Raw genomic sequence first — 24,791 nt, forward strand, 5'->3', positions numbered from 1 at the left:
CATAGCCGCCTGGAGGCATGCAATTCTACCTCTATGCTGGAGCTTAGCTCTTGATTTTTTCATTACCTTTACCTTAACATCGTATTCGGGGGCGGACCCAGCTTTTGCTCAGGAGGGAGGGGGGAGGGCGGGGTAGCTTTCAAGATGGGCTGGGGTGGGGCATGGATGTGCGTTGGGTTAGCAGGAATGCGTAAATATTTTCGCATGATTTCCCTATTTTTTACGGCCGGGGGGGGGGGGGGGGGTAGAGGGTTGTTGATCCCCTAGCCTCCCCCTCCCCATAAGTTGAGCTTGGAGATATTGCTTTCCCTCATTTTGCCCATGGTGATATAGAATTATTAATGGACTTTAAAAAATGCAATTGCGCTCCTAGTGCTGTTTTCGAGTTCAACCCAAAAATAATGGATTTGTTTTGTAAATGTAGCAATACAATAATTATTGACTTTTGAATGACACATCGAATGAAAATAAAATCCGCCTACTTTTCGGGTGATTAATTTGCTTGTAATTGTATTATAATAATGGCATATAGGCGATACCAGAAACTAGTCAGGCGTTTAGTGCGTTGGATCAAGAGCCCAAAAAACCCCTAACTAAAAGCTTTTTTCGGAAGGGTGCAGACGCCCTCAAAGGTTAGTTTTTCGTCATACTAAAAATCGTTTAAAAAAAACGTTTAAAAAGCAGTAAAACAAAATCCACGGCCCCCCTATACTCGTACCGCCCCCATAAAAGGGCCCATTAATTTGCTGAATCATAACCAGTGTTTTTGCATGTAGTTCATATTTTCGTGTGGTTTTCAAGGGGAATTTTTACGCGGGGTCGATCATCGTGAGAAGGAGGTTGAGCAGACGTGGCCTTATCAGGTCTTCTTCCCTGCTCATTTTTAACGTTTTGCCTTAAGGGTAAAAAATCGGCACCACACTATGCCATAGTCACATGCGTAAAAACCTTTGAGCAACCATCTGTTTCGCCGTGCCGGTGATTTTTCATCAGTTTATTGTGTCCTGGAGTTTGAAAGGTAGTGAACATTTTGAAAAACGGACCAGTTTTAAAACATTTGAACATTGTTTTACTTCATTTAACTGCCATTAAGCTTTATTTGAAATGAAAATAGGCCTACTTGAGAAAGTTCGATACATCGGGTTCAGCATGTTCAGTCATGTCAGTCGGCGTTAACACTTGACTTGGCTTGCGTCAAACAACAGTCCAACGCAAATTGAATGCGAGTGCGTCGAATTAGGACCACGTTGTTTTAGGCGGTCTGACTATAAATTACTGTTATTTTGAGTTAAAACAGTCACTGACACCATGATCTGACACTCTTGAACGCTGAATCATTTATGTGTGCCCCGAGGAAGGGTGGAGTTGTACAGTCATTGAAAAATGATTGAAAGTGAAAACTTGACAGATTTATCAACAAACATGATGGATTTAATTATTATTTATTTTGCCTTAAAAAACAACAAAAGATATAAAACAATAACAGTTGATAAAATGCAATTCAAACACTACCTGGAAGGGACAGAAATGATATGTAAATTACAGGACAAACCTAAACCTGCATCCACAAAAGCAACAAAAATCACTATAGTCCTTAGACTTGCCAGCCCTCATGTAGGCAAGGGAAACGAAAACATTTATATAAAAATTATAAATATATATATTTCTGTATCTTAAAACCTTAAATTAGAAAATAATCATCGTTAAATGTTGCTGTGAATCTTACAAATGATCAGTGCGCCCTTGTATTTATGAGAAGGGTTCATTCGCAGTCAGATTTGGAAATGCATATATTCATATCATGTCCATGCTTTCCAGACAACTAAGGGCGCTGTTGCTGTGATATCATTTCTGAAAGACACTGTTTAGTGGTTTTCTGTTCAAATTGTTAAACCCAAAATTTGCTCATTGAAAACATTTTGTGAGAAAGGATTGCTCATTGGCTTGGGGGTCAGACAAGTCGACCGTTGAGACAACTCGACTCGGGACAAGTCGACCGTTGAGACAACTCGACCGTTGAGATAACTCGACCGTATGTGCGATAAATGGAAAGACAAGTCGACCGTTGAGACAAGTCGCCTCGCATGTTTTGGGCCTAGTTTCGGGAATAGTACCGGGGATTTTGACGGCGGCTGATCGCAGTTTGGGAGTGATGACACATGAGGTTTTTTTGGTTGCATATAACAGAGCCGATATAGCGCAGCGTGATTGTCCGTGCACATCGTTCGTTTTTTTTCAAGGCCACGTGCGCGCATCCCCGGTCAACGTGGCCGTACCGTGCACGGTGGCATCGTTTGTGCCGGGCCTGTGCGCCCATTTGCCGCGCCGGTCGACGTGCCTGCGTGCCGGGCCCGGCCCGGTCCTCGCGGCCGGGCGGGGCGCACCGGCCCGACGCGACGCCCTCTGTACATCGAGTATGCCCGCGCCGCACCCAGGATCGGTCTTGCCACAGATTTGTGCAACTTTTTCTGCTCCACGTGTATTCATTTCCATTAAGTCGAGCAGTCCTAACGGTCGAGTTGTCCCGAGTCGAGTTGTCTCAACGGTCGACCTGTCTCAACGGTCGAGTTGTCTCAACGGTTGACTTGTCCCGAGTCGAGTTGTCTCAACGGTCGACTTGTCTGACATTCATTGGCTTACTGCCATGTACTTACACAACAACTAATCACCAAAGAAAAGAAAATATATGACAGCAAAATATCCAAAATTCTAGCAACTTGTCGTGCTGAAATAGCTGTAACATTGAGGTTTCTGCCCGGAATGACATCATGATGGTGCTCATGAATATGTAAATTCACATCAGTATAAAACCAACAAGGCAACCTCTCTGTACAATAGTAAACCTGTTTCAAACTTTTCTTTCATTGTCTCCGTCGAACAGATATTTAGTTACAAATTGGCTGAGAAAGACGAGATCCGTCTGCCATGTCGTCAAGGAAGAGACATCCAAGTCCTAACAACACAGACCACAGAATAATTAATAACATTACCAGCCATGACAGAGATGGCCTAGACCAACGTTCCACTCCGAGCAGAGAAGACACGGACATTGAAATGGAAGCGGAAGGCTTGAAAGGAGACTACTCCAGCATCTTTCTGTTGTTGTTACTCTACGTTCTGCAGGGTATTCCATTAGGCCTAGCGGGAAGTATACCGCTGGTCTTACAAAGTCGGAAAATCAGCTACAGCATGCAGGCCGTCTTTAGTTTCGTGTACTGGCCCTTCAGTGTTAAGCTCATCTGGGCACCGATTGTAGATTCCCTCTTCGTTCCCAGATTCGGCCGGCGGAAAACCTGGCTCGTGCCGACCCAGTATCTCATCGGGTTCTTCATGTTGTTTCTATCGAGCCACGTACCCACAATCCTCGGCGACGCCGATCCCGGTGAGGGTTCCTCCCGCGTTGATGTTTACTTCCTCACCGCGGTGTTCTTCATGCTGAATTTCCTCGCCGCGACGCAGGACATTGCGGTGGACGGTTGGGCGTTGACGATGCTCTCCAAACGCAACGTGGGCTACGCGTCGACGTGCAATAGTGTGGGGCAGACGGCAGGTTATTTTCTGGGCAATGTTGTGTTTCTTGCGCTTGAATCGGCGGACTTTTGTAATAGGTATTTGAGGTCGGAGCCCAAACCACACGGAGTAGTAACTTTATCAGGTGAGCTTTTTTTGCACATTTCATGTCCTGTATGCCGAATTTGTGTCCTGTCCATTTTAAATACAGCCGGCTTTTTCACAATAACCACCTTTGCCCTCACAGGTACCCATTTACTTGTGGGTGGAGAGAAACAATAAGTGACAAAGTACCTTGCCCAAGGGCACACGCACCATAACCCCGGGGCTTGACTCAAACCCACAACCCGCGGAATTACCCGCAGACCACAAATTCAATGTCCCCAGACCACGAGGCTACGGCACTCCACTATGTTTGTGTTTTTGTTCGAAGGCACTAGTCGGAAGCCATAAACCAGTATATGTCATGTAGCTAGGGATCAAGCCCAAAGCCAACACCATTAGCAATCCAGCACACCTGGGAAAAAGCAAACAGGGATCACAGAATTGTTCAACTTTCCTCGACAGATTTCCTATATTTCTGGGCGTGTGTCTTCCTGGTGACAACAACTCTCGTGGCATTACTGAAGCGAGAGAAAAAGGGTCACGGCACCGAAGACGAGTTGAGCTGCGGTGTGTTTGGTACCTACAAACAGCTCTACAAGCTCATGAAACTGCCAGCTCTTAAGTCCTATGTGCTTTTTGCTTTGACGTATAAGGTAAGCGTTTTCGCTCATCATTTGTCATAGTGCAGTGCATTTTTGAATACTTTATTAAAAATTCTATTATTGAAAGTTGGATTTGATCGCAGATTCGAATGTTGACGCTGAGGTAAAAAGTCTTTTATGAATGTCATGTTAAATGTGATGTATTTTTGTCATGTTTGTGAGTCGCCTCACATTTTTAGAATCTTCTATTTGGAAAAAGCTACAGCATGTATTCGGATATTCTGTAGATGATCGGTTATTTTGGCACAGCCCTACAAGCCAGGCCCAGATGAAATCTTAAAATGGCGGATAATTATTTGTAAGGAGGCTAGAAGCTTATGTGAAGGATTTAAGGCAAAATCTCCCAATTCAGTAAATTAAGAAAAGGTGCAATCACTTTGTTCTTGAAGTCGAGGCGCATGCGCATCTTGGCAGCCCTTTCAGCTGAAGAAGCACCGAGTGTGAGTGTGCAGCCTGCGTGAGCATGGTTCCAGCTCATTAAAACCTCTCTCTGGCTTTCAAACTTTGCAAGTCCTCCCAGCAGTCAAAATCAATCAAGTGACTTTTTAATTAACAGTTGAGTGCTCCCTGCCTACATAAAGCAGGATTGACTGGCTGTGACTGTTTATGTAACTTGAGACGGCTATGCTTTGACTGTAGGTGATTGATAAGACAGCTGTACGTACCAGATACATGCTTTTGTCTGTTGATGGAATTTGACTAGTCACAGTGCCCACAAGAAATATGATCTGACTGTTGATGACTAGCCTGTGTAAACTTATGGGAGGGGAGGTGGATTGAATTTCTGACTGTCTGTGACTGATCAAACAGTACGAGGTTATTAATTGCTCATAGTTGGGTTGCCAAATTTTCTCTTCACAGATAGGGTTTGCTGCCGCAGATGCAGTAACGGGTCTGAAGTTGATAGAAGAAGGTGTGCCGAGGGAAAAACTGGCGCTGCTCGCCGTGCCTATGGTCCCTCTACAGATCATCCTGCCGTGGATCATTAGCAAGTATTCTAGCGGCCCTAGACCACTAGATCTACTCATATCAGCGATACCATTTAGGTAAGCTGTAACAAGTTAGTAATTAAAGAGGTTGTGGAATGCTCGAAGACATTTCCGTCATTTTTTGGGTATATGTAGCCTAAGGTGTGATGAAATATAAACGAGTCCTGTTTATTACGTCATGATTTACTAAATTTTGTTTGCTGCCCCCAACGACGACTTTTACACAAATTGCATGTTCGGGTCAAAACAGGACCTGAAAAACAGCTCTCAAAAGTACCTTTTGTACTCATTTCATGACAGACACAATAGTCGTTTTTATTTCTTCACACCTTAGGCTACATATACCCAAAAAATGACGGAAATGTCTTCGAGCATTCCACAACCTCTTTAACCCTAACTCCCTAGGCCTTTTTGCTAGGATATAGCCTCAATCCTGCAAAATCCTCCATTATTTCTTGAATATGGTCTGTGGAGGGGTGACCACTGCCTGAATCCTGCAAAATCCTGCGGCAGTGACTCGTCAATATGTTGAGGCTTGGCCAGTGGCATCCTGGAGCAGTACGGAGGATTTCAAGCGTAACCCAGGCCTACATTTATGCTTGGCTGAGCAAAAACAACACAAGGTCCGGTCCAAGACCTTGACAACAAGCATCCTACGAAATCAGTAACGCACTTTTGCCGTGTAACCTCAATCCTCCAAATTCCTCCACTTTGGCAAAGAGGATTTTGAAGGATTCTGGGCGGTTAGGGTTAAAGTCTGTCACAAGCGAACATGGCCTATAAGGTCGGCATTTATCTCCGGTTTGCTGAGAATATTTCTGTTCCCCCTGGATGGGATGCCAGTCCATCGCAGGTGTCTCCCAGGTAATCATCTTGACATGTGTTATTTTAACCTTTCAAATCCTTTTACTATTTTGTCTCTTTTTTTGGGGTTATCTCAGATTACTTATAGGTGGTGTGGTGTTCTCCTTCATTGTGTGGTGGACTCCGTATGTCAAGTCGGAGACCGGTGAATTTCCTACATACTACTATGCCGTCCTGGTCATAGTATATGCAGTCTACCAGGTAAAAATGATGCACACTTTTGTGTGTTAAACTCTGCTACAATCTCATGGCACTGCCAAGAATGCAAGTTATAGTCAACAACACCATTGTTTATTTAGACGACAGAAATGTGCTAACTGAATTAACAGTAAACTTGCTTAAAATACAGTGTACCTTATAAATTCCTCCTATGCCTCAGATACCTCATACACTGCTAAAAATGATTTCTTTCATTTCGTAATGTATGGAAATAGTTTTTATTTCAAAAAATATTTTCTTGTCTCACTCCCTGGAAACATTTTCTAGGGAGTGAGACAAGAAACTCTTTTCTTGAACTAATATTTTCCCCTAATTTTAATACCATTTTTTAGCAGTGTAAATATCTCCTTTTGCCCAAAAAAACTCAAGAATATCTCCTATTACCTCAGAAACCTCATTACTATCTCCTTTAGACATTTTAGCTTCAGATTCTTGAAAAAACATGTACTGCCTTTTGCCTCAAGAACCTCATAAATATCTCCTTTTGCCTAGGTACCTCATAAATGTCTCTTTTGCTTCAGATACCTCATAAATATCTCCTTTTTTGGCTTCAAATACAACCTACTGCTTCTAATACCTCACAATTGTCTCCTTTTACTTCAGAAACCTCACAAATATCTCCTTTTGCCTACGGTACCTTGTAAATATCTTCTTTTTTTTTGCTTCTAATACACCCTACTACTTCTAATACCTCAAATATATATCCTTTTTCCTAGGTACCTCATAAATATCTCTCTTTTTTTCTTTCAAATACATCCTACTAGTGCTAATACCTCACACGTATCTCCTTTTACCTCAAACCTTGCAAATATCTCCTTTTGCTTTGGATACCTCTTAAATATCTCCTTTTACCTCAGAAACCTCACAGATATCTCCTTTTCCTTCAGATACCTCTAAACTGCATCTTTGTATCAAGCATGATATTCAACGCTCGAGTCAGCGACCCTCGCATCGGGGGTACCTACATGACCCTACTGAACACTGTGCAGAACTTGGGAGGCAACTGGCCCGTCACTGTCGCTCTCTGGTTGGTGGATTTCCTGACCTGGAAGTCCTGTGTGGGCGGAGCTGCTGGCGAAGGGGCGGAGCTTGATTGTGATAACAAAGCAGAGGCCAAGGTAAGCTTGCAGGAGGCTTTTTTGTGTCGCCTAAACAGAGGTTTGGGAGACACTCACCAGTCCTAAATTCTGTACGATCGTAGACCATTTTGATGAAACTTGGATGCAGTGACCCTTGGGCGGGAGGATACAATTTGTCATCGGATTACTGAGGTCAGAGGTCATGTAGGGGTCATGTAGGGGTCATTTTAATAACACTTTGATGGAGTGATCCTTGGGTGGGGTTCATTACAACTCTTCCGAAATTGGAGGTCAGAGGTCATGCAGGGGTCATTTGAGGTCATCGTTTAAAATAAAAATGCACAAAATGTAATTGGCCAAGCCTCCACATATTGACAGTCACTGCCGCAGGATTTTGCAGGATTCAGGCAGTGGTCACCCCTCAAAACGCTTGTCGGTCAACCAACGTTAAAAAAAAACTGGCTTTATTCAAATACTGCCCCCAAATTACCATATTTAGTCAGTCCGCATTTTGTTTGCAATCGATTACACACCTATGAACGGGTACATTGCAGCTAGACTGGTTCCCTAACCTTACAATTCCCTGACATCTATAAATTGCTCCGTTTCATTTTAAGTTTGGTCAGGGAACCAGACTACAGGAACATGATTATTCTTCTTGGTTTTTCCAGCATCTTTCACCATGTTTACTCCTTTGACCATCTAGGCATGTAGCGAGGCTGGAGGGCACTGCGAGACAGACATTGATGGTTACTACATTGAAATCACAGCCTGCCTCATCATCGGTTTCTGCTGGTTGCTATGGCAATCCAAGAGAGTCCGTCACCTCCAAGATCTGAACGAGGATGCCTGGAAGTGCCCCAACCAATGACGGCTCGACGTGGTCTGAATTCTGAAGGTATGACATCGGTATGGGAGCTAAAAATATTTCATGTAACAAGAAAGTCATGTTTTTCCCATAATTGGAATACACAGGAACATCAGGTGTTTGGGAATAGCCTGAGAACGTCAGGTTTTCCGATACAGGAATAGGAATAGCCTGGGAACATCAGGTTCCAGTATGGGAATAGGAATAGCCTGGGAAACATCAGGTTTTGCGATACAGGAATAGGAATAACTTGGGAACATCAGGTTTTCCAATATGGGAATCGGAATAGCCTGTGAACATAAGCTTTTCCAATATGGGAATAGGAATATCCTGGGAACATCAGGGTTTCCAATATGGGAATAGGAATAGCCTGTGAACATCAGGTTTTCCAATATGGGAATAGGAATAGCCTAGGAACATCAGGTTTTCCAATATGGGAATAGGAATAGCCTGGGAACATCAGGTTTTCCAATATGGGAATAGGAATAGCCTGGGAACATCAGGTTTTCCAATATGGGAATAGGAATAGCCTGTGAACATCAGGTTTTCCAATATGGGAATAGAAATCCTGGGAACATCAGGTTTCCAATACGGGAATAAGAATAGCCTTGGAACATCAGGTTTTCCAATATGGGAATACAAATAGCCTGGGAACATCAGGTTTTCCCATTATGGAAATAGGAATAGCCTGTGAACATCAAGTTTTCCAATATGGGAATAGGAATAGTCTGTGAACATCAGGTTTTCCAATATGGGAAAATGAATAGTCTGTGAACATCAGGTTTTCCAATATGGGAATAGGAATAGCCTTTGAACATCGGGTTTTCCAATATGGGAATAGGAATAGCCTATGAACATCAGGTTTTCCAATATGGGAATAGGAATAGCCTGGGAACATCAGGTTTGCCAGTATGGGAATAGGAATAGCCTGTGAACATCAGGTTTTCCAATATGGGAATAGGAATAGCCTGTGAACATCAGGTTTTCCAATATGGGAATAGGAATAGCCTGGGAACATCAGGTTTTCCAATATAGGAATAGCCTGGGAACATCATGTTTGCCAGTATGGGAATAGGAATAGCCTGGGAACATCAGGTTTTCCAATATTGGAATAGGGATAGCCTGGGAACATCAGGTTTTCCAATATGGGAATAGGAATAGCCTTTGAATATTGGGTTTTCCAGTATGGGAATCGGAATAGCCTGGGAACATTGGGTTTTTCAGTATGGGAAACGGAATGGCCTGGGAACATTGGGTTTTCCAATATGGGAATAGGAATAACATGGAAAAGCTGGTGTTCCCATATGGGAATAGGAATAGCCTGGAAACACCAAACATTCTAACATTGGAATGAGAAAAGTATAGGAATATCAAGTGTTTTCACATGGGAAAAAGTAAAGCTCATGTGTTTGCATAGTATGGGAATATAAACTTACATTTATAACAGATGTTCCCATATGGGAATAGGAAAGGCTTGTGTTTCCATGCTATGGGAATATGAAGAACATGGGAATATCAGGTGTTTCCATATGGGAATAGGAAAAGCCTGGGAATATAAGGTGTTCCCATATTGGAATGGGAATATAAACAATAGATATTCATATGGAAAGAGGAACATCATTGGAGAATCACACCAGATATCGCCAATTCAATTGTGTGGGTTTTTTTGCCTGTCTTTTTATTTGCTTTCATAGCTGTTAAATATAAGGTCATCGTGAAAGACAAAAAAAAAAAATTGGAATATCTTTTGAAATGATCACAATCTTTAAAATTAAAAAGAAATCCAAGACCAAAATATTTTTTTAAACTGAATACATGTCAGCTTCAGACGGACCACGTGATTTTGTTTGTGCATTTAAAATTGATTTGATTTAAAATGTATGTTACTTTTGTTTTCATTTTGTTTCAATAAATCTTTAAATTTAGCAAAATATCTGTAAGAATGTCACATTTAATTTTAACAAGAGAAATAAATTTGACTGCTTCTGGTGATTTTCTTAATGATATTTTAGATTATTTTTTAGATTTTTGGATCATGTTCAATTATATTCTCATTTTGATTCAATAGTTAAAACTTCTTTTTAAACTAACTATTTTTTTCCCTTTTAATTCAGAAAAAAAGTAATCTCATAAAACTTCAAATTTGGGAATATGAGGGATCAATGGTGAATTTATGCTTTAATATTTTACAATACTTTTTTTCGAGATTGTTGGATAAAATAGTTTTGACCGATCAAAATTCTATAACAATGGTGTATCTAAGGCATTTGTTAAATACTACGCGGTTACCTGGCTTTGGGGGTTTGTAGGACGCATAGAGTTGCTGGATGTAGGGATCGATTACCATGAGAAGTTGTCCCTACTGCAATCCTTTTCCGCCCGAAACCTCCCTGAAATCAGTGCTCTTTTTATCACGTCGTATCATACAGACCCATATGAACAGCGACCTCTATAGTTTATTGGCGTGTAGCTTGGGAGTTTCCCTTTCAGATACAGCGTGTGTACGTGTTTGCGTTCATGTATGTGCGTGAATGTATACATGTACACAAGCTGTACGTAAGAGAGAGGACAACCAACCTCCCCCCCCCCCCTCGCGCCGGAAATAACAAATGTTGAAAAAAATCTAAGTTGGACCAAGCATCACCCACCCACCAATTTGGCCCAGAAATCGGTCCACTTTTTGTTAGATAGACCCGTATGAACAGCAATCTCTATAGTAATATTAGCATGTAGCTTGGGAATTCCCCTTTCAGATGCATTCAAACAGTCAGTCCAACTCCCAGCGCCGATAAAGGCCTATTCGGGCCGAAAATTCAGCTACAAGAATTCCGTGTGAACAATGCTTGAACTTATTTTCATCATTTATACATTCGTGAATATATGCATGTACACATGCTGTAGGTATGTAAGAGAGAAGGACCCCCCAGGAAGGGGGCCCTGGGTAACAATCGCTTAACAAAGGATGAAAAAATCTAGGTTGGTCCAAGTCTGACCCACCCACCGAGTTTGAGCGCTGTGTGGCCTGTCACTTACGAGAATAAGCCCAGCAAACATCCAGCAAACATCCAGAGACTTGTGTATTATTACATAGATTGCAAATAGTAGACTAATATCTTAATTGCAGACTTGATAGGAATAAGGAAAATATTGGCCCACATTTTGAAGAAGCAAGCATTTAAAGCTGCATTCCCCATGCTATTTTTGAGTTTCATCCTAAAAAGTAGATTCCTTTTTTCAATTGCAGTTTCTCTAGCTATACAAAAGTTATTCAATTTTGAATGAGAAATGGACAGAAAATCGGCCCATGTTTAGTTATTTGAGTCATTACTGCACAGTTTCGAATTATTGGCTGTCGGACAATACTTCCATTCTTGTTGGGTAGGCTGGTCCCTACCCCACAATCAGTATCAATAATGTACGGACCAGGAGCTAGTCTGCTCGCAAAGTGAATCTGTTCCAACACAAAAACATTTATTCTTAGAAAATTTTTGGGGTAAGATTAAAACAGACAATTATTAAATGTTTATTAATTAATAGAAAAAAAAATTGAATTAAGCTATAACGTCTTAATAAGTAAGTAAAATTCAATGTTTGTATAGTGTTGTGAAGTATTTTATCCAAAATATAGAAATATTTATTTTGGCTTTATGCGAAAGACAACATGTTTTAAGTTAAAACGATTTGTCTTCTCTTTTTGTTTTGTTTTGTTTGTCTCCGTACATTTCTAACCATTATAGACCTATGCTGTATAAGTAATCTCATGAATGCGAGTGGCACTTGGACTGATGTAGTGCGTTTGTGTCCCATTTGCCACACGTCCGAATATGGAACACCGACGTATTACAGTTTTCCGTGTTGCAAGAGCGCGGATGGGATAACAAATTTATCACCAAGAAAATTTGACACACAATAAAAGTTGGACTGCGCACTCTATAGGAATGGTTCAGTGATTATCCAATTACATGTGCAACAGGAGTAGCATGTTCATATTCGTAAGTGACCGCATCATACACGCTACTTGCTACTCTCTGTGCAGTGGGCGTGGTTAAAGTAGAAATAACGAAATGACGTCACACTTACGAACTGGAAAGACTCTGCAATCTGGTTCGTTAGTAACTTCGTCATACACGCGTTCACAAGTCATACACTAGCGCCCCTTGGATAATCACTCGAGTTCTGTTAACTTCTGGTTCCGATGGTTCCAATATGTGCAGTGGGCGTGGTTTGTGTGATATTTTCAAACTGTTCTTGTCAACACTCAACCAATCAGGATCAAAATTTCAAGTTTGTTTGAAGATAAACTACTTAGCATCACTTCCACGTATATACGCTTTTGTTTATTGACTTCTTCGATACAGGATATATTTTTGTATATACCTAGCGTTAAAATTCTGCATGCTATAAATTGTGCACAGTTTCTCGTGTTGGACCGACAGCATTCACGCCGTGGCGACTGCGACACGCAAGAAATACCCGCTGTCGAAACGCCGCCCTGAAATCGGCCTTGAGTGCGTAAAGTAGTGGATTGAACGCGCTGTTCGTGTGCGACAACACCACGCACGTGTTCATGACTGCCTGGCTGACGCTCACGCCGAAATACAGAAGAGCGTCGACGATGGATATGGGCATCCACGATACGAAGAAAAACAGCATGAGGAAGGCGAAGAACGTCGCTGTCTTGACCTCTCGCTTGATGCGGTGGAAGTTGTCGAGATTGGAGATGCTGGCTACGTCTTGTGGGTTCACCCTTCTTGTAATTCTGCTCACAGCTGTTTGCAAAGTCTCTCCTCTTATTGATGGATCTTGTTCGTGGAGACGTTGGCCGGTTTCATGAAGGGCTTGGATTTGCTTGAGCTGTGTTGGAAATAGTGAAATTCAGATAAGATTTGAAGGCTCACTTGGTGGAGTCAGTCATGAGAGTTAGTTTGTAGTTGCATAGTGTGACATGAAGTCTCTTTTGTGAGTTTTGTGAGAGTCTTGAAAAGAATTGCCCGAACGAAATATTTTGGATTTATGCTCTGCCTGTTGTCCGCTCACTGAGGGATTACAAAATGTGGTGGTGGGTGGGTATGTAGGAGCACTTGAAATTTAAAATTTAGATATATTGACGCTGTTTTCACAAAGTGACAAAAACCTGGAAAATAATTTTTCGACAATGAGTTTTACTAGCCGTTTCATTTCATTAGACACAAGAGTAATTTGACCAAGTTTCAAAGTGAAATATTGTTTACTTTTTTAATTATTGTAACCAAAAATTTTTCAAAAGCTTGAACCCCGTGTTTTTTTGTTTTTACGAAGTGTCAAAAAGTCACCTCGTTAGGCGTTAGAAGCTAGAATAATGAATATATTTCACTTTCATTGAAGTCAGTTTGTTCATTTGTTGAGGAGTACATTTGGGAAACTATAATGACAAATTTCTTGGTTTTTTTTTAAAAACTTTCCAAGGCCTGAAAGTTGGAACTGAAAATAGCTATAACTATGTCAGATATTGTACTATTCCCATATTCTATACATCATGGAAAGCTTATTCAATGTCCTTTCCAGTGAGCCCCAAATCCCAGTTTTCAAGCATTGGTCCAAGTGACTGGTTTTTGTGCTGGAGAGTCACATAATGAATGAATTTGGTTGCGTGTTTTCAAAATAGGCTTCTAAGATGCCAAAACAGCATAGAAGTTGGTCATGAAAAAGCCATAAATTTATCCCGGAAAAGTCATTAAAAAATTTCTGTGGGAACCCTGAAAAAAGAAACCATTTCCTGTTTTTCCAAAGATAAGTATAAGGAGAATAATGAGTTTTATGTTGTGTGAATTTGGTTGCATAGGCTTCTAAGATGCCAAAACAGCATAGGAATTGGTCATGAAAAAGCCATAAATTTATCCCGGAAACGTCATTAAAAAAATTCTGTGGGAACCCTGAAAATAGAAACTATTTCCTGTTTAAGGATAATAATGAGGTTTTTTTTCAAGTACCTGTTTTTGTATGATGCCATACAGTCGGATGTACACACCACACATCAGAAGAAACGGTACCAGAATGCACGAGAAGAACACATACGTCATATACTGCATGCTAACGACTTCCACGAAGGAGCATTGCGGTTGAGATGGTTGATGGTGCCACCCTAGCGGCATTGGGAGAACCAGCAAACAGGCGACCAACCAAGCGAGCAAGGCCGCAAGCGTAGCTCTCGTCTTGGTGACCCTAACGCTGTACTGCAACGGCCGCGTTATGGAGTAGTACCGATCCAACGTCATCGCACACAGGGCGAAAACGGACGCCGTGTCGATTAGGACGACAACCGATAGAAGCATCAGGCAGAATGGGAATTGACGGGGATGGCCCTGTAACGCAACCAGGAGGATGGGTATAGCGACAGTCCCCATTAACAAATCGCTCAGGGCTAGTGAGACAAGGTGAATGTTGGATACGGTGAGGCGGAGCTTAGGTTCCAACGCAAAGAGGAGGATGACCAAGGAATTACCGAGGAACCCGCAAAGAGCTAGGATGCCTTCGACGATGTAGTAAGCGGCCGGTGTCGCGCGCGCAGCGGCTGACAAGTCGGAGGTTGATTCTGGAACGGTCCAGTTGGTTGACAGCAGTCCAGTCATCTTTCAAGTCTGACAGGCTCACTGACGAAGATAGCAAATCCTTCTGGACAAATTGTTGGAAGAAGACTTGCGTTGCTTCATTTACGAGTTTAATTGACAAAAAACATGTCCTTATGTGGAGTTGAAGTTCAAGTACTACATCTTCAATCTAACAACACAAGTCTATAAACATTGGTCAGAGACTAGTCCTAACACAAATTCTATTCAATTGATTCAGAATGGCGATTTTCTGGAAGTCTTTTCATGCATCAGTCTACACAGTAAGCCGGACTTAGCCCATTCATTGGCTACAGGGTTATCCTATACAACAGCACTGCCCGGCTCCCTTTCCCAGCCTACAAGCACTCTAAATCACAAGTGGTAATTAGTCAGTGAGTGAAGTAGTGCAAAGAGGGCACTAGGCTAGCCCTCTGGGACTCGCAAGAAAGATCGGTAACTGACGAGAAGTGTGTTAAACAAACTAAGAAATCAGACGCAGTCATATTGTCTGCCACAAACGTCATGCAGAATTCTCCTAATAACAATAGAACATTCAGCCACCTTTGATGTCACTTCTTGTTCAAAAACTCATCCAGAATTAGTTAATTTGCTGAACAGATGCTGCCACAGTAATCCAAGAAATAGAAGAATGTATCTTAAGAAATGCCAGCTCCATAGACTGCGTGCCACTCAAAAAGGTGTGACGTTTCGCCTTTTTCTGTGGATGAAGATGGTCTTGCCATCGGTGAATGGAATATGCAGAGTATACCTTCTTCAAGTGCAAACAAGCCACATCAGTTAGAAGTGTGAAATTGAGACGTGGGCAAATACGTCGCACTTTGTACTGCGAAATGAAGCCCGGTTTGGTGAATGATAAATCAGGACCACTGACCATGCATTCAGGTGAAATGAAGAATGTATTGACTCAAGAATTAGTGATCGCTGCGGCTGAAATTTCAGGGGGGGGGGGAAACGAGGAAGAAGAAGAAAAAAAAGGCATCACAAGATTAATACAGACTTTGCTCACCTCGAGGACTAACTTGATTAGGAACAACCCATAATACTTGACACAGAGTAAAGAGTGTGTCAGTAACTTTGCGTAGGATTAGATAATTTGGTTCAACGAGCAGATTTGTGTTTTTTTTCTTGGGATGGAGAACTAATGAAATTTATTTTCAAAAGGGTGAAATTTTATGTACAGTGCATGTAATGCTTTTTGAAAAAGTCTGTTCAATTTGAAAATTAATTTCTTTGCCGTTAAAAAATATGTAAACCAACAGACCTGATAGTGATATGTAATGACATCATGCTTTGCTTATTTGTGCGCTTTCCTACGGGAGCAAGGTGGGGACGACGCACCAAGCTCCCATAAAAGCACCATGTAAACAAAACGTGACGTCGTTATTTCTCAGGTCTATTTGTATAAACCTCTTGACTTCTGAAATGTAACGGAAACCATTTGCAAACATCCAAAAATGAAACTCTCAAAACACCATGAAATATCCTACTTGATTGTAAGTAAATAATAGGATCATTAGCATTCTGTGAAATCTAGTAAGTTTATTTTCGAGAAAAGAGGAATTAACATAGACATCTAATAAAACCTAGACACATTTACTGCTTTTATGTTGTGAATTGTGTGAGCAAAACAGGCTGTGTCACCCGGCCTGTGATATGTTATGCAATGCGCGAATGTCATGTGGCTTTGAATTACGCGCATTCTTGCGTACATATCTAAGCGCGCAGCCGATGATTTCAAATAATGCGTGTAGTGAGACCGCCCCTCTTGTGCGACACGTCACGCCCATGATGAGCGTTCGCGTAATACTTTACATATTGTATATGTGCAACATTTTGTTCACATACGCGAGAGCAATTGTCATGTCTAGGTTTTATTAGATGTCTATGGGAATTACCATTATTTCCTCGCAGTGATTAGGACTAAACCATCGCACAGTCAAAGGCAACCTATGCTTTGTGTCGAGAAAAATGAAGATGCAGTTTTACAGTTTTCTCAGAAATTATATCTACTAAGCTGACATTTTGACAGGCTGGTTTTTTAATAACCTGCCTCAGATTGTATAGTGTTCCTCGAATCAGCCAAAACACATTTTGGGGGCAAATGCTGCCATTACCCTAAATACGTGAAAAAAATTAGTCTAAAAATAAACCAGAACTTGAAATTGAATTTAATTGTGGGTCGAACCTGGCACGGAAACGTGTCAAATTTTGGATCCGTGCAATATGACTTTCCTGAAAAAGCGAGCGATAGAGGAATTTATGTGAAAAAAACCCCAAAAACGATGCCTTAACACCGAAAGACGTGCCTTGGTGCAAGATGTACCCAATTACGACCATGCAGCACGCATACTGAATGTACATTACTGGAAATGCCGCAATTTACAACCTACGTGCCCTCATTTGCTGCATGGAAACGGTGTAGGGTGTCGGAGAACACATCAATTTGGTGTAAAAAAAGACACATTGAGTTAGTTTCCATGTACATTTTTAACTTTAATAACAGTAATTCAATTTTCTTCGTTATAAATCATTTCTAGACACTCTTGTGGAATCCATGGAAACGTTTATTCAAGGAATAATGAAATGTAAATAATTTACATGAATCCAAACTGTAAAATAGAATATAAATATTTCTTGTTAAAGCATTGAACTGGACGGATTTGCTAACATTCAAAGGTTAAATATTAACCCTAACCCCTTGAGTGATTTACTAGGAACCTTCCTCACTCTTGCAAAATCCAACACCATATGGTAACTCTGACTCAACACCCGAACTGTTGGACTCTGATTATGGCTGCATGCCTGACCCCATGTAAAGCATAATCAGTTTAGTAGTGCAGTACTCGACACTCCAACAAATTCCAACAAAACACGCAGTTGGATTTTGAAGGGTTGGGGTAGTTAGGGTTTTAAAGTTCTTACAAGAAACACAAAATTAAACTATACATCAAATTGTTTTTTTTTTTAAACAATACGGCCATTTGAGATCACCCATGAAGTTCAATAAAGATTGTACAATTAGGGACCTTCTACAGTTTAAAAAATCCACACATTTATGTGGAATATATTTACGATCGTACATGTATAATCAATTTTCTTTATTCCTTTGTCTAAATTTGATGCATCAACTAAAAATTCGTCAGGCGTTTACAATTTAGGTAAAACTTACTAAAAAAAAATAATCACCCATAAGATATTTCAAGTCCAGCTGAGAAAGAAAACACAATTCTTGGTTAATTATTTCAATTTGTCGGGAAGTTTAACCATTTTCATCCGAGAGAATTTGGGATGTTTTTAAATCTTAAATTACTTTGTCAATAAAAAATATAAACAAATTTGAACGTATATCAAAACAGGCATTTGGACAATGGCTGCAACAGTGGTGTAGTCCAGTCCATGACAAGTCCGGTTAAGTAAATCGCAAGTGCTTTCCCGTAACAAGTAATAGGTGATTAAACACAGGAGTGCTTTTTACAGAGTTCATATGAATAGCCTGTGACTTGACTTGGGACGGCCTTGTGATGGACTTGTGAAGACTTGTGATGGACTTATGAGGACTTGTGATGGATGTGTGAGGACTTGTGATGGACTTTTAATAGACTTGTGAGTACTTGTGATGGACTTGTGAAAACTTGTGATGGACTTGCGATAGACTTGTGATGGACTTGTGAAAACTTGTGGTGGATTTATCAGGACTTGTGATGGACTTGTGATAGACTTGTGAGTCTTGTGAAGACTTCTGATGGACTTGTGAGGACTTGTGATGCCTTGTGATGCCTTGTGTTGACTCGACTATAACACTGCACTAACAATGCACTAGCTATAATCAGACGACAGCAGGTTCAGTTTGAGCGGCAGATGATTGAGGGCGCTGTTGAACTCGTTAATAGACGCAGCCAGTTCTGCGTCGTGGTCCTGGCTTGCGTTGCTGGATGCCTGCGCCCTCAAACCAAGCTCGGTAGCCTGAAATAAAACACAAAACAAAAATCCTCTTTCACTCAGAGATTTCCACAAAAATTTTTGGGTAACCTCTGTTTATATTAACCCCAGAGAATATAACATTGCACTTATATAGCGCTTTATACCCAAGGTTTCAAAGCGCTTTACAATTATTATCCCTGTTCATCATGAATGAGACCATTTTTCTGCAGCAGCTCGAGATCAGCGCATTCTGGTCTCTACCGTCACAGGTACCCATTTATACTCCTGGGTGGAGAGAGGCAATTGTAGTAAAGTGCCTTGCCCAAGGACACAAGCAGAGAAAGTTCGCCGACGACTATGGTTAAACCATAGTTCGACTACTTCACTTGAATGCTGAATGGTTGAACTTCTCTAGTCTGTTTGAAACCAGCGCCTGGGGCACGGTTCTGTAATGGTTAACAATCTAGCTGTGTACAGTCGACTGTTATTAATACAAATTCTGTTAATACAAAATCTGGTTATAGTGAATATAATGCCTAGGTCCTAACTCTGCATTTATGTGCACAATGAATGGGACCAATGCTCCTCTTAGTACAAACTTCTGATATAACAAATATTTTGGCTGGGTCCGGGGCTGAGTTTGTATCAACTTGAATCAACATAAAGCACATCATAAAGCACTGTATCAGGCATGTAACTTGGAATTTAGAAAAAACGAGGAAAGTCTAAACCACACAAGACTTAGTACAGTATTTTTCAATTTGTAATGGCATTCATGAGAAGTAAAAAACGAGGAAATCAGCGGATCCCAGGAAAAGTTGCATGCCTGACTGTATGGAGACAGGGTCAAGAAGTTTTGTGATGAATTTTTGACCAGCGTTTGACCAGAGACGTTGCTGTTAGTGCACAGGTGTACTTCACAACTCTACCACTAGTCAACTACCATTTCCATAAAGTCGAAATCATGCGACATATGAGTGAAAAATCAGTAGAACTGTTTTTACCTTCGGAATGTCATCCAGTAGATAGTAGAGCATGGCAAGGGCGTGGCCAATGGTTGCCATGGCAGCCGCATCCTGATTGGTCACTTGCTCTCTGATGTCATGAATGGAGTGCAAGACCTGTTTGGCCTCTGCTTCTTGCGCTTCGTCTGTGAGAAGAAAACAAATACAAAATGCAAACTTATTGCTAATTTTTTTTTGGTTTTCGCCTACAAATATCAGTCCACTTGGACAAAATCATAATTCTATCAGTTTTCAAGTGTCAACAGTTTTGGGCCAATTGTCACCTGAGAACTTAGATAAGTTTTTCATTCTGAAGACAAAAAAACTTGACAATACTTCAGTAAGGAAATTTATTTTCAAAACCAATTCCGTGTGCAGACTGGAAAAACTAGCCACTTCAATGAAAATGGTATAACTCCTCACCACAGCCAATAATTTGAAAAATTCAAAATTCCTGTGGAAGACAAGTTAAAGGGAAAATACAACATTTGCAAACATCAAAAAATAAAACTACCAAATTATTTTGAAATACCTTGCTGGACTGTTAGTGAATGACAGTGTAAAGCATCCTGTAAAATCATGGCACCTGGTATACTGTCATTTTCAAGAAAAGTGGTATTTTTGTATCAATTTCCAACGCTGATCAGCCGATCAGCGTTGGAAACAACTGGCTTTTTTCAAATACTGGCCCCAATTGACCATCGCACTTGTTTGCAATCGATTACAAACCTATGAACGGGTACGAGCCAGCTAGACTGGTTCCCTGACCTTACAATTCCCCAATGTATGTATATAAACTGCTCTGTTTCTTCTTATATGGAGTCAGGGAACCAGACTACAGGAACATGATCGTTTTTCTTGGTTTTTATAGCATTTTCGAACCCAAAACCTCAAAAAAGTCAGTGTTACTATATTTGCTATATATTTGCTATATATTTCCAACCCCCCAATTCCATCCATTTCTGAAAATTACAGCAAGAGCAAATGATGTATATTCCCTTTAATACCCATTTATATGAAACACTCACTTTTTGCTCAATGCTCGATCTATTTGCCACAAAAAAAATAGTGAACTTGGGTACAGATCATTCTGACTCATTACTTTCCCCAACAGAGTCGGCACTCGGGTACTCCCTGTGACTAATGGGTTCAATGCATGACATATTCCACAAACTGCACTTTGACGGTTGAAAATGAACAGCATTTGTTCCTGTTTTTTCAGGACCAATGGACACAATGCATTGAACAGCTCAGTGGAACGATGTCTGCTATAAATTAAAAGCCCTTAAATCGGTACATTGCATGAAATAAGGACAAATGCTAATGATCCTAAAGCATTTTAAGATCCTGGCTTCATGAAAACAGACAAAACAGGAAGTCAGAAAACCGTACCTAGGGATTCCACTTTGCGTTCTTCCAGTTCCACCACGGCGGACGACATACCACTCTGTGTGTCGCTCTTTTTCGTTCGATCCGAAACGATCGTCAGCAGATGGCTATGCCAGATCGACGTGACCCTTGTGTACAACGAATCGGCGACGTCCATACGATTCTGACGGAAGAAGACGTTGGCCATGTGGAAATAGCCGCCCGACGTACGGATATCATCCGTGCCAAATTCTTGCGAAGCATGGAAAATCTGTCAGGAAATTTAAAAATATAATATTTTGAACAGAGGGTAATTTCGTAAGGCATTCTAGGGTCTTGTTCTACACATTAGCTGTGAAATTCAGTTACACAACCCTATTGATAATGTGTATTTATGAAACACAAATGTCCTTTATAATTAGCGCTCAAGGCGCTACATCATTATTACCCTGCTCATTGGGCCAATGAAACATTCCAAAGACAATCTCAGCTCCCTGGGGAGCATACAGCTCGATGCTGCCATTTTAGCGCAAAGCAGCTAAAATCAACCACATTAACCATCACTGCCCTCACAGGTACCCATTTACTCCTGGGTGGAGAGAAGCAATGAGTGACAAAGTGCCTTGCCCAAGGGCACACGCACCATGACTCCAGGCTGGACTTGAACCCACAACCTGCAAAGCTCCAAGCTGCGATTTTCGGAGCAAAGCAGCTAAAATCAACCACAATAACCATCTCTGCCCTTACAGGTACCCATTTACTCCTGGGTGGGGAAAAGCAATGAGTGACAAAGTGCCTTGCCCAAGGGCACACGCACCATGACCCAGGCTAGACTCGAACCCACAACCTGCAGAATTACCCGCAGACCAAGAATTCAAAGCTCTAGACCACGAAGCCACGGCAGTAACACTAACAGTATTCACACACGGACTTCATACTCACATCATCAGCGAGATGTCTGAGTGACTCTTCATAGTTCCCTTGAGCTGCATACAGCAGGCCCAGATTGCGAGCTAGCTTGGACTTGATAGCCGAGCTACAGTCGGGCGTCTTGAGTACCGTCCACTGAGCTTGGGCCAAATACTCCTCCGCCTGGGAAAGCTTATGTAGACCTGTCAGTAAATCCAGCAAGGGGGCAATTCCAACGTTATGAAAGGAACTTTGTCTGCGACAGAGCCTAATAATTCAGAGAAATGATCCCAAACTCCTAGTCTGTAATCTCCTTGACCCTTACTAGATGATGGATGTCTAAGATTTGAAAAAAAATACATTTTCAGGTTTGTTCACTGAGCTTTTAAAAACTATGTCACGGACGTTACACAAGGCTATGCAACCCTAGTAAAGCTGGTCCCAGAGTGCAAGCAAGTTTAGATAATTGATTCCGAATGGCTATTCACTGGAAGACTTTTTATGCAATCTGGTCTAAACAAAGGCTGGATTTAGCCGATTCTTTGGTATTGCCGGGTAATCCTATACAATAGCACTGCCCCGCTCTCTTCATAAACCTGCAACCAGTCCATGCCACGAGTGACAGTCAGTCAGTGAGATAGGTGCAAAGAGGACACTTGGCCGGCTCTCTGGGACCAACAAAAATGCCACTTTGTTCAGCAAACTCACCTATGCTAGCCTCCGCTAGGATAAGATATGACGGTACCAGTTCAATGCTATCCAGTCCGTGCACATCAATGCTGAAACGAAGCGACTGCATCGCGGCGGGCACTGCTTGCTCATGCTTGCCTTCAAATAACAACTTCTGACCCGTGGTTCGCGTCAGATCAATCATATTCCTCTGAAGATAAAAAGACAACATATCAAATTGTTTTCAGAGAGAAATATGTTTACATTTTTTAAAGTTAATCACTAAGCTGGCACTGGCTTTTTTTTTGGGGAGGGGGGGAATGGGGGAGGAGGATGGGAAGAGGGCAGGAAGACAGTGGCACATCAGCTGGCCTTTGCAAAATTGAAGAGTCGGAAGGAGAGGGGAACTCATTTCATTTGCACTGAGGGAGAACTCTTGCATTTCTTTCTGTCGTTGGCGAGTAAAGTCTGATTTTTCAAAACATTGTCGGTTCGACATGTCCGATGGTCCAAAAACCATTGTTCCCAAATTTTAAAGAGTTAATGATCAACCAGGGCAACTTGAGAAAGGGGAATTCTAGTTGCAAGTTATTCGTCTATCAAAGCTCCAATCCAAATCCAATAGCGTACAGACCTCCCAAAACATGATAGGGCCTGGGTGCACATGGTACTGCCTTAAGTTCTAACTAGGCATGAGCTTCCACGGTTAGGCTCTAAATTTAATTTGCGATGATGTCAATTGCTATAGGGGGCCTACCTGTCTCAGCAGCAGATCTTGTTCTTTCTTTCGCCGCTGCTCCTCTGACGAGAGAAATGACAGCTGGGGGGTGCGCAGGGGGATGAGCAACTGACATATCTTCTCATGGATACCGACCCAGTCTGCTTGCTGATGTTCAACACCACTTGAAGTTAAAATCCAAAAAAAATTTTTTAATGAATTTCAAATTCAATCTAAAAAAAAAAAAAATTCAAACAGCTAAAATATAAGGCGAAGTAAAAAAAAAAACATGTTTAGCATCCCCGCCCGCTTCCTTTTTAGAGGCCGCCTCCTTTTTTTTTTTTTTTTTTTTTTTTTTAAAGACAAAAATTGATAAATTTTAACGATCTCTGACGAAAGAAATCATATTTTTAGACTTTTATACCGTGTATAAAGCTGTGGAAATAGTCAATGAGTCCAAGTGGCGGCCATTTTGAAAAAAGCTGGTAACCATCTTGAAAAATAGCCCGGCCGCGTTGTCTTGAAAAATGTGTCGGGCGGCCATTTTGAAAAAAAAAAAAAAAAAAAAGGGCCTCCTCCTTCCTTTATGTCAAAGAGGCAGGACGCTAAACATGTTTTTTTTTTATTTTGCCTAATTGCTTTGGCCTGAATAAGTAAAAATATATTAAATATCAAACATAAGCAACTAACAGTAGAAGCATCTGAACATCCTTCCTAGAAAATTATAAATATCTTAATAAATCTTATACAAAACATTAACACCAATTTAGGTTTTTTTCAAGAAAAATATTCTCACCAATAAAATGTCACTCGGCATTTTGTGCACTGCACAAACGCCGGCTTTTGACACAGTTCACAGAGAAGTTTCACTCCTTTTGGGTTTGACAGGGGGTTCAAAGTCATGGTTGTGGAAAGTAGAAAAAGGTAAGCTGACCAATTCCAAATATTGTGTACAAAAAGTTCTTTAAAATGTCCCGTTTGCACTTGATAATTTAAGACCAAAATTCACAACTTTCTGTCCGCCAAGATTCTTGTTGCCATTCGCAATGGTAAACAACGCATGCGTATATTGATCGTACAAAGGATAACCGACGGCTGTTGTCGGTTTCAATCTTTCTGTATTTAAATTTATATATAAAATAGCCGTAGGTGATGTTTTCTTTCTTTTCCCGAAAAAAAGTAATTATTACAGTTTTAATTTAAAAAAATATATAAACACTTTATTTAATTTGATTATTATTAGTTTTGCTTCTGAAGGTAACTTTACGACGAACAATCATTTTAGTGTTAAGTACAAA

General features: G+C 41.1%; 3 protein-coding genes across 5 annotated transcripts; 1 reads left to right on the plus strand and 2 right to left on the minus strand.

Annotated features, from left to right (window-relative positions):
- The first annotated feature begins 886 nt into the window (after nt 1-886).
- LOC119732531 (acetyl-coenzyme A transporter 1-like) lies at nt 887-11,976 on the plus strand. 3 transcript variants are annotated; one of them, XM_038206088.1, is made up of 8 exons: nt 887-1,018; nt 2,882-3,655; nt 4,078-4,268; nt 5,139-5,323; nt 6,208-6,331; nt 7,237-7,467; nt 8,135-9,317; nt 9,432-11,976. In XM_038206088.1, the coding sequence occupies exons 2-7, from the start codon at nt 2,926-2,928 to the stop codon at nt 8,297-8,299; spliced, it is 1,626 nt and encodes a 541-aa protein (XP_038062016.1). In that variant the 5' UTR covers nt 887-1,018; nt 2,882-2,925; the 3' UTR covers nt 8,300-9,317; nt 9,432-11,976. The 3 variants fall into 3 exon arrangements, with proteins under 3 accessions (XP_038062016.1, XP_038062017.1, XP_038062018.1); XM_038206089.1 differs by lacking the exon at nt 9,432-11,976 and having other exon boundaries at nt 8,135-8,839; nt 9,158-9,317; XM_038206090.1 differs by lacking the exon at nt 9,432-11,976 and having other exon boundaries at nt 8,135-8,480; nt 8,560-8,575.
- Nucleotides 11,977-12,694: 718 nt separating this feature from the next.
- Nucleotides 12,695-14,904, minus strand: LOC119732350 (adenosine receptor A3-like). Its single transcript, XM_038205807.1, has 2 exons — nt 14,266-14,904; nt 12,695-13,150 (listed from the first exon to the last, which is right to left on the minus strand). The coding sequence occupies exons 1-2, from the start codon at nt 14,902-14,904 to the stop codon at nt 12,695-12,697; spliced, it is 1,095 nt and encodes a 364-aa protein (XP_038061735.1).
- Nucleotides 14,905-18,667: 3,763 nt separating this feature from the next.
- On the minus strand, nt 18,668-24,567 carry LOC119732533 (zinc finger MYND domain-containing protein 12-like). The gene is made up of 7 exons (XM_038206092.1): nt 24,290-24,567; nt 23,533-23,677; nt 22,815-22,986; nt 22,140-22,309; nt 21,222-21,468; nt 19,830-19,975; nt 18,668-18,867 (listed from the first exon to the last, which is right to left on the minus strand). The coding sequence occupies exons 1-7, from the start codon at nt 24,394-24,396 to the stop codon at nt 18,721-18,723; spliced, it is 1,134 nt and encodes a 377-aa protein (XP_038062020.1). The 5' UTR covers nt 24,397-24,567; the 3' UTR covers nt 18,668-18,720.
- Nucleotides 24,568-24,791: the final 224 nt, after the last annotated feature.

This window comes from Patiria miniata, unplaced genomic scaffold, assembly GCF_015706575.1.
Source record: "Patiria miniata isolate m_02_andy unplaced genomic scaffold, ASM1570657v1 HiC_scaffold_24, whole genome shotgun sequence".
Taxonomy (NCBI): Eukaryota; Metazoa; Echinodermata; class Asteroidea; order Valvatida; family Asterinidae; genus Patiria; species Patiria miniata.